The sequence below is a fragment of the Bos indicus x Bos taurus genome, chromosome 21, assembly GCF_003369695.1.
Source record: "Bos indicus x Bos taurus breed Angus x Brahman F1 hybrid chromosome 21, Bos_hybrid_MaternalHap_v2.0, whole genome shotgun sequence".
Taxonomy (NCBI): domain Eukaryota; kingdom Metazoa; phylum Chordata; class Mammalia; order Artiodactyla; family Bovidae; genus Bos; species Bos indicus x Bos taurus.
Genome location: NC_040096.1, coordinates 3,902,525 through 3,916,513, shown reverse-complemented (window position 1 = coordinate 3,916,513; position 13,989 = coordinate 3,902,525). Strand labels below are relative to the sequence as shown.

General features: G+C 42.0%; 1 protein-coding gene across 2 annotated transcripts in view; it reads left to right on the top strand.

Annotated features, from left to right (window-relative positions):
- GABRB3 (gamma-aminobutyric acid type A receptor beta3 subunit) overlaps positions 1-13,989 on the top strand; it is a 285,112-nt gene that overhangs the window by 257,705 nt on the left and 13,418 nt on the right. For both annotated transcript variants that reach the window (XM_027520813.1, XM_027520812.1), the window contains exons 7-8: positions 3,739-3,891; positions 10,172-10,416. In XM_027520813.1, coding sequence (XP_027376614.1) covers positions 3,739-3,891; positions 10,172-10,416 — 398 coding nt within the window. The remainder of the gene's footprint in view (positions 1-3,738; positions 3,892-10,171; positions 10,417-13,989) is intronic.

Genomic DNA, 13,989 nt, shown 5'->3' with positions numbered 1-13,989 from the left:
ACTTGGTTAGTTGTTTGTGGAACAGAAACCAATGTGCATGTTCACTTCACATCAAACCCTGAAATAATCACCAACCTTCACAATAGGGTTGTGGTCAGTTGTCTGTTGAGAACTTATCTAAACTTAAAAACAGGTTTTAAAATTACAGGGAAAAAACAAACTTGATAGGCTCAACTATGTACAGAAATTTATGTTTTTATATGTCCACCCTACCCTATTACAAGTTTTTAAATAACTCTGAAAATGCTTGTAGAGTATAAGCAAAGATTAGTATCAAAAGAACTTGAATGAATAGCTAAAAACAGAAGAACAAAAAATGAGAAAGATGAATGAATGGTATAATTAGATTATTTATAAGGTTAAATAGTTAATAGTTATAAGGATAAACTGGAAAAGGTCAGTTTCCATTTCAATCCCAAAGAAAAGCAAGTTCAAAGAATGTTCAAACTACCACACAACTGCACTCATCTCACATGCTAGCAAAGTAATGCTCAAAATTCTCCAAGTCAGGCTTCAACAGTATGTGAACCGAGAAATTCCAGATATTCAAGGTGGATTTAGAAAATGCAGAGAAACCAGAGATTAAATTGCCAACATCCACTGGATCATTGAAAAAGCAAGAGAGTTGCAGAAAAACATCTACTTCTGCTTTACTGATTACCCCAAAGCCTTTGACCATGTGGATCACAACAAACTGGAATTCTTAAAGAGATGGGAATACCAGACCACCTTATCTGCCTCCTGAGAAATCTCTATGCAGGTCAAGAAGCAACAGTTAGAACTGGACATGGAAAAACAGACTGGTACTAAACTGGGAAAGGAGTATATCAAGGCTTTATACTGTCACCCTGCTTATTTAACTTATATGCAGAGTACATCATGCAAACTGCCAGTCTGGATGAAGCACAAGCTGGAATCAAGATTGCCAGGAGAAATATCAATAACCTCAAATATGCAGATGACACCACCCTTATGGCAGAAAGTGAAGAAGAACTAAAGAGCCTCTTGATGAAAATGAAAGAGGAGAGTGAAAAAGCTGGCTTAAAACCCAGCATTCAGAAAACTGAGATCATGGCATCCGGTCCCATCACTTCGTGACAAATAGATGGGGAAACAATGGAAACAGTGAGAGACTTTACTTTTTGAGGCTCCAAAATCACTGCAGAAGGTGACTGCAGCCATGAAATTAAAAGACGCTTGCTCCTCGGAAGCTTTGACTAACCCAGACAGCATATTGAAAAGCAGACATTTCTTTGCCGACAAAGGTCCATCTAGTCAAAGCTATGGTTTTTCCAGTAGTCATGTATGGATGTGAGAGTTGGATCATAAAAGAAAGCTGAGCAGTGAAGAATTGATGCTTCTGAACCATGGTGTTGGAGAAGACTCTTTAGAATCCCTTGGATTGCAAGGAGATCCAACCAGTCCATCCTAAAGAAAATCAGTCCTGAATGTTCATTGGAAGGACTGATGCTGAAGCCGAAGCTCCAATACTTTGGCCACATGATGCAAAGAACTGACTCATTGGAAAAGACCCTGATGCTAGGAAAATTGAAGGCAGGAGGAGATGGGGATGACAGAAGATGAGATGGTTGGATGGCATCACTGATTCAATGAATATGAGTTTGAGCAAGCTCCAGGAGTTGGTGATGGACAGAGAAGCCTGGTGTGCTGCAGCCACACAAAGGGGTCGCAAAGAGTTGAACATGACTGAGTGACTGAACTGATAAGGTTAAAATCTGGGGGGAAAAACCATTAAGAAGTAATCAATTAAAAAAAGTGATTTGACAAATTTTTCCCAAGGAAATTAGCAAAAGTAATTTTTTTAAATATTATGTAATATTGTTAAGGGGCTTCCCTAGTGGCTCACCAGTTAAGAATTCCCCTGCCGATGCAGGAGACATGGGTTCAATCCCTGAATTGGGAAGGTCCCCTGGAGAAGAAAATGGCAACCCACTGCAACAGTCTTGCTTGGGAAATCCCATAGACAGAAGGGCCTGGTGGTTACCATCCATGGGGTCACAAAGAGTCAGACATGACTTAGTGACTAAACAACATGTAATACTGTTGTTTACAAAATGAGACAGGCACTTCTGTAAAGTACTCATATTGACATGTTCACTGGTATGGTTCTTTTGCAAAGTAATTTGGGACTATGTATCAAAAGCCTCCAACATTGGCCTAATAATTCCTTTTTTGACACATTCATTCTAAGGAAATAATTTTAAGCATAATGAAAGGACTCAACTCAAAGGTATTCCTAAGAATATTACTTAAAGTTTTGCAACAATGGCAACACCCTAAATTTATCACATTCAGGAAAATGTATTTATATACTATAGAATATATGTGTATATATTTGATGGAAAATCAGGAAAAATTCAAAATTGTATATGTAAGTAGTTTGTAATAAGGATGAATATGTTTATGTTACAGTGATAATACAATATGTGCATTTGATCAGAGTTATATAAAAGAAACTAGACAAACACACAAGCACACAAGAGATTGGAGAAAATTTTCAGATTGTCAGCTTTTAAATGCTGTGTGTATTAGGCTAATTCTTTTCTCCGTTATATAATTTTGACTGAAAATGTGATTAATGCTAAAGTAGAAGCCTGGAAATTAAAGTCTTTCATTTACTACATAGAAGAAATAGTCATATGAGTGAACCAGACTGGAAAAGGGATAGACTGTAGTTACAAAACCAGAAAGGGATGTGAAGTAAAATCAGGAAAATGCACGTATTTGGAGGCAGGAGGGGAACGTGAGCCTGTCAGGCTTGGAGTAGGATGAAGACAAGAAATGCGAGGTCTCCTGAAACTTTGGGTGGATGAATCTCAGAAAGAGAGCACCACCCATCATTGAAGGCAGGAGGAGAAGAGACAAGGAATCTGATGAGAAGGCTGGCCTTCCAGCAGTCTCAGTTGAGTCCAGAAAATTAAGAGCTGGGCGATTTGAAACTGGTAAAGTATATTGTTGAAATGGTCAGGAAGAAATGGAGGTTACACGTGCCTGCTCCCCAACGAAAAACCAAAATCAAACAGAAAAGGTAAATAAATATACAGGTGGCATAGCAGTGGGCTGTTTTCTCACTCTGCACTGGCAGTGGTGGTGGGGTTCACAACTGTCTAAGTGGAATGTACACATTAGGAGGTTAACACTGGGATTGAAATACAGGAAAGCAGACCGGATGCTTCTTCTCAGCCCTCTTTGATTCCTTTCCTGTGGTTGGAGCAGAGCATCTCAGAGCACGCTGCTACCCTCTGTTCCTCTCATGCTCTTGAAGAGGGGGTGCCTGAGCTGTTCCGGGGGTCCAGGGTCAGTGCCTCAGACATCTGCACTGTTGCTCTAGATGGGCTGACGGAGGAGGACTGATAGAAACCATTTTGCTCAGTAAAGCCTTGAGCCAAATCGTCCCTATTTACAGTCGAGGAGAAGGAGATTATTAGTTGAAAAATAAATAAGATAGTTGTCACTATTCCAAGAGTTTTCTCAGGGACAGTTTCCAGCTGAGTATATGAGAGAAGAGTAGCCTCATCATGACCTCATACGTAGACTGAAAATCATTCATCTCCCAAATTCTCAATGGAACTTAGGTGGTGGAGGCAGGTTGCATGGTTGTGGACCACCCCTCCATTCTGGGCTTTTCAAATGCATGCTGTTGACCCATGGAAATCAAAGCAAACTCTTTGTCTGCTGTGTCTGATCTCCAGTGTAATCCCTGTCTGTTTACCGTAGGTGCCTACCCTCGGCTCTCACTGAGCTTTCGGTTGAAGAGAAACATTGGATACTTCATTCTCCAGACCTACATGCCCTCTATCCTAATTACAATTCTCTCATGGGTGTCCTTCTGGATCAATTATGATGCATCTGCGGCTAGAGTTGCCCTTGGTATGTGCTATTTTTAAATGATACCTAAAATATAAAGTCACCATATCATTACAATATGAAGGGAGTTCAAAGACAATAGTTCAACTACAATTTTTGACATCATGACACCAGTCTTGCCCATATAGTCACTTTTTATCTTGAAATACTAATTTCATGCATGATTCCCTTGATGTGTTAATTTAATTATAAGGCTCAAATGTGAATTTTCATGCCCATGAAAGGGAAAATATGCTTGCCGAATATTTGCATAATAAAACTGTTTTTGACACTAATTTTAAAGCAAGGATTAACATCTCCTGTTCAAAATCAGTCTATGGCTCAGAAAGGAAACTTGATTAATTGCACATTCTTTTTTAAGTCAGAAAAATAGCCAAATGTTATACCATATCATTGGAATTACACAAATGAATGAGCATTAAAATGTGATACTAAATTCTAAGTTGTTCTCAAGAGCTTTAGTGATCTCTTCTGGACACTGGTCTCTTGACAATTGGATTATTAGCTGATGTACAGTATATATTATGTGTTCCAGTATGATTTCTAATATTTTTTTCAACATTAAGGGAAGGCTTATATTTTCAGAAACATTATTTTCTACTGAACTAATTATTATGAGACTTCATGAACTAAGTTTCATTTAAATACATTTTAGGTAAGAACAAAGCTGAAGAGCAATTGTCCAATTTATCCCATAATATGGGTAGGGTTGAGTTTAATTCCTAGGAGTGAAGTAATTAATAATACCTTTCAAAATTTCTAGGAAAGAATTAATTCTGCTTGTAAGCCTGCAGAAAAGCATAAGTATTCAGGGATCTGGTTGTCCCTCTTTCTTACTTTTTCTTTTTACTGTCTCTTCCCAGAAATTTAAGTTTCTTAGTATGTTGCTTCCAAGAGAATGTGTGTACATGTGCATAAGTGGATATCTGGCTTAGACCCACAGACAAGTGACTCACACTGATTCAAGATTAGATTTTTTTTCTCATGAAATAACATGTAACAGCGGCTTAAGAGGAAACTTAGGTAACTATTTCTAAAGTGTTAGCTGAATGTAAAGACACTTAGAGAATAAAGTATCAAAAATTAAAAGTTTTGTAGTAACTGTTAATCTATTTCTGATGGGTTTGGTATGGAGTCCCTGGTGGCTCAGCAGTAAAGAATCAGCCTACAATGCAGGAAACGCAGGTTCAATCCCTGGGTTGGGAAGATCCCCTGGAGAAGGGAATGGCTATCCACTGCAATATTCTTGCCAAGAAAAATCCCATGGACAGAGTAGCCTGGCAGGCTACAGTCCGTGGGGTCACAAAGAATCAGACATGACTGAGAATGTGCACGCACATTGGTAAGGGAAAAATCTCTTGAAAATATCTTCAGGATTCTTTTACTGCCTGCAGAGGTTACCCTGTAACGTCAATCCTTTCTGTGAAAGGCAAAGTCACTCAGTCATGTCCTTTCTGTAGCTTTTGCCTTTTCCACTAATGTTACTAGATTGCTCTTTGTTAAGCTAATTTCTCTTATCACCTGAAGAATTTACAGCTAAAGTGAATTTGCAGGGGTAGATCCAAATTTGGGGAGCTGTTAGCTTATTAAACTTCAGAAGTTCTCTTTAAGAAAAGAATATAAAATATACAAATACAGAGTTCCCAGAACCCCTCCCAAGGCTGTAAGAAGCCTGTGCTAGAGAAGCTGCGGCTTCCTGAGCTTCCAGGGAATCTGCCTCAGAAAATCTGTCATTTTTTGAGAAAATCAGAGAGATATGAGTACCAAAGAACCAGAACTATCAGACATCATCAGAAGTGAGGTGTACTGAAAATGCAAATTCCTCAATTTTCTATATGTATGTATGTTAGTTGTTGCAGTTGTGTCCGACTTTTTGTGACCCCCTGGACTGTAGCCCTCCAGGGTCCTCTGTCCATGAGATTCTCCGGACAAGAATACTGGAATAGGTTGCCATGTCATAATCCAGAGGATCTTCCCCACCCAGGGATCAAACCTGAGTCTCTTACGTCTCCTGCATTGGCAGGCGGGTTCTTTACCACTAGCGCCACCTGGGAAGCCCTCTCAATTTTCCAGATGATACAAATTCTGTAGCTCCTAAATGGTAAATATCATCTTCCACAACATTAAATAAATAGTCTACCTGGAGCGGGTTAGAGTGGACATAGCCTTATTACAGTGTATGAAAGTAGACTCCACTTTTTCTTGACAACCCAGCATTGTTGCTATAAACCTCAGTCATGCTTCTGTGGGTTTGGGGGACAGAGGAGTGGTCTGCCCAGACTTACTAAGGCACATTACCACTGGAGATGTGCTGGGTCCTGGTGAATATCAGAAGTCCGGGAGCCAGGCATGAAAGGCAGATTGAAGGCATTTGTTAGTGTCAGGTGGACTTGAGTTTAGAGATCCCGAAGGCAACTGTGGTCTCCAGGCTTCAGTGTCTGGCCCAGCAGACATCTGGCAGGTCCAGCTCTGAGCATGGGACTCCCTCTGTCCCATGGCCTCTCCTTCTGTCCCAGCTCCTGCATGAGACACAGTCTTTGAGCCTGGGTCTCCAGTACGTGGACAGTGACAGCACAGTAACTCCATTTGGCTAAGGAAATGTGTGTCATCAGCTTATGAACTCTGAATAACACCAAGAACAGTAATCATGCTGCAACTTACCAAATACTCAGGTGCCAAGTTCTGTGCAAGCCCGTGAAAATGGTTACCTGACCTATGATACAGAAGATACACAGCCCAATGGGCAGTGTCCCCATTTTACAAAGAAGGGCATGAAGTACAGAAAAGCTATACAACTGGTGCAACGTCATATAATATTGAGTGTCCCAAGAAAGATTTTAAACCAGTTGGTCTGACTCCAAAGCTTTTAACCACTACAGGTGATTTCTATGGTGTCAATAGACAGTGTACAGAAGAGTTCTTTGGTCTGTTTCATTGTATAAATAATGGATGTTTTTAAAAGCTCAGCAAGAATTATTTTTAATCATTCTTATTGAGGGATCTCTCAAAACCTTTAAGATGGTAATGTGTTCAGTGCCTCTTGGAGAGGATAGGACCATGGTTTGGGGGCTTTTATTGGGGAACAACACAACCCCGCCCACTCCACATGTCCTGTCATATACTACATCCTTTGAAATGCTCAGAGTGCTGTTTGCCTTCATCCTGAATGGCTGCATGGTGGTGAGTGCTCCCTGCTTCTAAATGAGGTGCAGGTCTGCATGGAGCGATGCTCGGTGAAGACCTCCTTGACACACCCCTCTGGCTCAGGGCACTATTGAATCTGGAGTCATCAGGGACTGTCTCTCTACTTGAACGGAAATGCTGATTCTTCACCCACCTGTGCTGCACAGATGTTCTTGTGCTTTAGGATCTTATGCCTCTGCTGCTGAGTGCTGACACCCACATCTATTAAACTGTTAGTGCTAGAAGCCACCAGACTACAAAGCTGGGAGTTGTAATTACATGGTCTTCCTCAAAACTATTGGTCTTTCTGGAAATGAAAATTTATATTGAAATAATTTAGGCCACATGATTTGGGTCACAAAGGAGAAAAATGACGTATCTTTAGATCAAATGATATAAATTACATTTTTATTTCATTATCATCTTTATAAATGCAGTTTTCAAATATATTTTATTGACATACTATTAATGAGAAATAGTTTGAGACTAATAATTAACAAGACTTAACATCTCGGTAAATGTATGAAGAACAGAAAAAGCACCACTCGGCCATCTCCCATTCTGCCATTGGACGGAATTCAGAGAGTGGGAGTTCAGGGTGAGGCTGCCAGGAATTGGGTCTCCCGCCAAGAAACTGGAGGCTACCACAAAATGTATTTTTCTGTGATGCTGATGATGATAGCATTTGCTGTTGTGAGTGTTAACAACACCAGTTACTGGTAGTCTCACCATGGCGTTTACATTTCACAGCAGCTTTAGACCACAGTTGTGGGCCCATCAAGCTCACTCAAGTCCTACCGCTGGGACATGGTAGAGCTGGGCTGAAAGCCCAGGACCACGTGGTTCTACTGCTCAGGCCGTGAACCACAGTTACCTTGATGGGAAGGAAAACAGTACAAGGAATTAGAGACTGAGTGGCCTTTCAGTCTAAGAGGTCATGTGAGCCCAAAGTGGAAAGCCAAGGAACACTCACCATGAAACCTTACTCTTGAGGGGTCCTGGAACCAGAGCTGAGGGCCTTGCCCCCTTTCAGCTTTGCCAGGCTGAGGGCTCTTGACATGTGCTGGCCCTCCCTGTGCTCTGTTCCTTTAGCCCATTTTCTGGGGATATCTACTGAGGCCTGTGTTGATACATGTCCACTCAGAGCAGTCATCTGGAGCCAAAGCAATGACTAAAGCAGAGCACTTTCCAAAGTCCATTTGGAAGGAAAAAATAAGTTATGGCAGCAGCATTACAAAATTTTGGATAATAGTGAGAACACCTGATTTTGTGGCATCCACATGGGGTTTTGCACTTCTTTGTAAACTGTAATTATACCATTGCCATTTTCAAATTTTAAAAGTCCCCAGGTGCACATGAATTTCATGTTAGAGAAGTCTTAAAATATTCTGACATCTTTGATTTCCACAGATTCGTTGACAGCCCTGGTTTATAGTCAGACATGAAAATAGGTCCTCTGCTCCTTCTTTCCCTCATCTCCTCCTACCGGCAACTCAGCACATGTGGACAGAAGTCTGGGCTCACTTCTCCAGGAGGTCCCAAGCGAGGGGAGCCCTGGGCTCTGGTGCTTCTCCAAGGATGGGATGGGAATCTGGAGGGCATAAGATTAAGATACTTAAAAAACCTAGCCTCTCACTCTGGAAGTTGAGTGGGGCTCCAGGGGGTTCAGAGATGAGGTCTGGAGAGCCCATGTGTCCGGCCTCTCAGGCTTACCCCACCTGCCGGCCTGGGGAACGTCACTGGTTTTCTGGGTGACTGCAGCTGAAGGACCATGGCTGAAGTTCTCACCTGGAAGAGTCCTCACATAGCCACGGCCCTCTTTTGGGTCCCAGAAGACACAGGAGTAGTCACATGCTGTAGCATCAGTCTCATGGATAGAAAAGAGCTGGCTCTTTGGAACTGCCTTGCTTTTTTGAGACTTCTTAATATTTCAAAAGTTACTATCTCAGAGAGAGCAAGTCAGCAGCAGGAAGGCCCGCCACTGAGAAGTGAGTGGTGCAGTTCCTTCCCTCATATGTGGCTTCACTCAGCTCAGTGAACTCTGGTCCTGTCATGGGCCAATGAGTCTCCTGCTCTCTGTGGCTTCAGATCATCCTGTATGGAATCTTTGTACACTAAGAACATGCCCATTGCTATGGGAGAATTACAAAATATGGTCCTTACATGTTTTTAGAGACTAAACATAGTTCCCTTAGGGGGAAAATGACATTATTCACCTAACATTATTCATACTAACTAAAGAATTCAAAACAATGACATTAAAAAAAACGAGAGAACAGATCACTTGCCCCAGAGCTTGTTAAGATGCTATATTTTGAATAAAATCATCAGCCTTTGCCTGAAACCACCATGTCCTGAGGCAGCTTTGTAACCTTGTTCTTAGCTGAGGGGGGAAGTTGCTCTGTGAAGTAATCTGTTCTCCAGAACTTCACTCAAACATTCCCTGTCTTTGCACTCAGGGCTGGATCCTGTCCTTAGTAGCTTTAAGTCATTGCCTCCTTCCCCTTGTGGAGAAAGAAATGGCAACCCACTCCAGTATTCTTGCCTGGAGAATCCCATGGACGGAGGAGCGTAGCAAGCTACAGTCCATGGGGTCTCAAAGAGTCGGACACAACTGAGCGACTTCACTTTCACTTTCACTTCCTTACGCTTGCTCTAAGGCTGTATGGTAAGAATTGTTTTCTTCTCTAGTGGCCACAGATAACCATCTTAGATTCTCCACAGATTCATTCTTCTTCCTGGAAGCTTCTCATCCAGACACTTAGTGTTTTATGATAAATTCTGGGTTTGTTTTCGTTTCTTCCAGCTTTCATGCAGGGCAACCTCTGCTTTGCCCCCACACCTCTCCATCCACCTGTGGGTCAGGTGGGATGGGAGATGCCTCCCAACTGGGGTGGGGAAGAGGTGTCAGCTCCCTAGCCTGAGGAGTGACCTGCTGCCCAAACCATGTTTTGTATTCTATTGCATTTAGATCACCCAATAGTTTTCAATCGCTTGTTTCCAACTACTTAAAGCTGTTTGAGAAAGTAAAGCAGGAAAGTGAGGAGTGAGGAGCTAAGCAGCAGAACAGCAGCCTCTCACACTCCTGTTTCTCTTTCAGGGATTACCACCGTGCTGACCATGACAACCATCAACACGCACCTTCGGGAGACGTTGCCCAAAATCCCCTACGTCAAAGCCATTGACATGTACCTCATGGGCTGCTTTGTCTTTGTGTTTCTGGCCCTACTGGAGTATGCCTTTGTCAACTACATTTTCTTTGGAAGAGGCCCTCAAAGGCAGAAGAAGCTTGCAGAAAAGAACGCCAAGGCGAAGAATGACCGCTCGAAGGGTGACAGCAACCGGGTAGGCCACCCTGCCCCACCCCATCCCCCACAGCCCCTGCCTTTCCCAGACTCCCAGCCCTGCAGCATCATGGCCTTTCAGTAGGAGTGATGTGGGCTTGTTGACCGTAGCCTAAAATGTGGCCTCTGCAAGTCACTGAGTTTTATTGAAAAGCAAAGTTGGTGCAAAAGTTGGAGAAGCCAAAAACTTACCAGTTTCCAAATATGAAAAGAAAACGAAAGATATCAGAATGAATGAAATTCTGGCATGTGGGGCCCAAACTTGACAGGCAAAAACATTTTCCAGAATGTTGCAATTTTCCTTCAGTGGTCAAATTACAGATGTGATAGCCAGCATGGCACTGTTTTTCACATGGCATGGACAGTGCTCTCTCTCATCTGCCCTGGTTCAAGGTCTCTGGTGAGGGCAGGAGCTGTGTGCTGTCCCAGGGCTCTCATGGATCTACCCTGGCCAGGCCCTGCTGGCTATGTTCTGCAAAATGCCAGGCAGGCAGCCATAGGCAACAGTGGCCAAGCTGGGAGCTGCTCTAGACCCATGGGCTCTGAACCCGGAAGTTCAGTTTAGTTGCTCAGTAATGTCCAACTCTTTGTGACCCTGTGGACTGCAGCATGACAGACTTCCTGTCCATCACCAACACCCAGAGCTTGCTAAAACTCATGTCCATTGAGTCAGTGATGCCATCCATCATCTCACCATCTATCATCTCCTTCTCCACCTACCTTCAATCCCTCCCAGCATCAGGGTCTTTTCCAGTGAGTCAGCTCTTCTTATCAGGTTGGCCAAAGTGTTGAAGTTTCAACATCAGTCCTTCTAATGAATATCAGGACTGATTTCCATTAGGATAGACTGGTTGGATCTCCTTGCAGTCCAAGGGACTCTCAAGAGTCTTCTCCAACACTGCAGTTCAAAAGCATCAATTCTTTGGTGCTCAGCCTTCCTTATAGTCCAATTTTCACATACATACATGACTACTGGAAAAAACATAGCTTTGACTAGATGGACTTTTGTCAGCAAAGTAATGTCTCTGCTTTTTAATATTCTGTCTAGGTTGGTCATAGCTTTTCTTCCAAGGAGCAAGCATCTTTTAATGTCATGGCTGCAGTCACAATCCACAGTGATTTAGGAGCCCCAAAAAATAAAATCTCTCACTGTTTCCATTGTTTCCCCGTCTGTTTGCCGTAAGTGATGGGACCAGATGCCATGATCTTAGTTTTCTGAATGTTGAGTTTTAAGCCAGCTTTTTCACTCTTCTCTATCACTTTCATCATAAGGCTCTTTAGTTCTTTGCTTTCTGCCATATAAGGGTGGTGTCATCTGCATATCTAAAGGTATTGATATTTCTCCCAGCAGTTTTGATTCCAGCTTATGCTTCATCCAGCCCAGCATTTCACGTGATGTACTCTGCATATAAGTTAAATAAGCAGGGTTACAATCTACAGCCTTGACATACTCTTTTCCCAATTTTGAATCAGTCTGTTGTTCCATGTCCAGTTCTAACTGTTGCTTCTTGACCTGCCTAAAGATTTCTCAGGAGGCAGGAAAGGTGGTCTGGTATTCCCCTCTCTTGAAGGATTTTCCATAGTTTGTTGTGATCCACACAGTGGATCACAAAAGCTAAAAAGGCTTTAGCATAGTCAGTAAAGCAGAAATAGATGTTTTTCTGGAACTCTCTTGCTTTTCAATGATCCATCAGAGGTTAGCATTTTGATCTCTGGTTCCTCTGCCTTTTCTAAATCCAGCTTGAACATCTGTAAGTTCTCCATTCATGTACTATTGAAAGCCTAGCTTGGAGAATTTTGAGCATTACTTTACTAGCGTGTGAGATGAGTGCAATTGTGCAGTAGTTTGAGCATTCTTTGACATTGCCTTTCTTTGGGATTGGAATGAAAACTGACCTTTTTCAGCCCTGTGGCCACTGCTGAGTTTTCCAAATTTGCTGGCATATTGAGTGTAGCACTTTCACAGCATCATCTTTTAGGATTTGAAATAGCTCAACTGGAATTCTATCACCTCCACTAGCTTTGTTCGTAGTGATGCTTCCTAAGGCCCACTTGACTTCGCATTCCATGATGTCTGGCTCTAGGTGAGTGATCACACCATCATGATTATCTGGGTCTTGAAGATATTTTTTGTACAGTTCTTCTGTGTATTCTTGGCACCTCTTCTTAATATCTTCTGCTTCTGTTACATCCATACCATTTCTGTTCTTTACTGTGCCCATATTTGCATGAAATGTTCCCTTGGTATCTCTAATTTTCTTGAAGAGATCTCTAGCCTTTCCCATTCTAACGTTTTCCTCTATTTCTTTGCACTGATCACTGAGGAAGGCTTTCTTATCTCTCCTTGCTATTCTTTGGAACTGTGCATTCAAATGGGTGTATTTTTCCTTTTCTCCTTTGCCTTTCACTTCATTTCTTTTCTCAGCTATTTGTAAGGCCTCCTCAGACAGCCATTTTGCCTTTTTGCATTTCTTTTTCTTGGTAATTGTCTTGATCACTGTACAATGTCATGAACTTCCATCCATAGTTCTTCAGGCACTCTGTCTATCGTATCTAATCCTGAATCTGTTTGTCACTTCCACTGTGTGATCATAAGGGACACGGTTTAGGTCACACCTGGATGGTCTAGTGGTCTGAATGCAGAAAAAGGGCACCAAGCAGTTTCTTCCACAAGCCGCCTCATCTCACTCATATATTACCAATTACAAACTTTGCAATTAGATGTCATTTCCATTTATTAATAAAAACCATATGTCCTTGCAATTATAAACACTGTTTTAGTGAAAGCACACTGTTGTCTCTGTATAAAATTTTGTCTTTATCTTTTACCTGTTGCATCACTTCAAGTCTTGAAAAATGCACCTCCACCGATGGACATATTGGGCTTGCTCCTATATTTCTTTACTTTTAAATGCTTCTTATTAAATTCACTTATTCTCAGGTTTATGAGGTTTCCTTGTTCTTTCTGATGCTCTTAGTGCGTCACTGACCCAAACCTCTCGCAGGGGTGTGGCAGCTCCCTGGAGGAGTGTGGTGCCCGTGGCCTTCCAGTGGTCAGAATAGGTCCCTGGGTGTTCATGAATGAGTGAAGGCGGTTAAATGACTGTAAATGGCTCCTGTCCTTTCAGTGGCACATTAAGTTGGTCGGAGGAACCAGGATTTGTGAATAAAATCAGGGTTTCGCAGGCAGCATGCCCTTGAATCTCTTACTGGAATGTGTACTTAGCGCCATGCTGGTGTGTTTCCAAATTAGTCCACATCCTCCTGTGCACACACAGTGTGCTTTGGTCACACCGTTTCCAAGGAAAACAAGAATTCATCGCTTTATTATTGTTTATTATCATTATCATTACACAGACACATTTATCATTACACAGACACACAGACACATACAATGCTGTTTTTCCAAATTCCCTCATAATTTAAACAGGCTTAGATTTCTTCGAAATGATGCCCTTTACAAAGGTTAAATTGTTGTGCTACAGAAATATCTTTTTGAGTGAAGCTTAAATTTTAAAACAGAAACAAAACCCCCCAAATCTTTAAATCCACAGTCAAAATTAAGCAGAATGTA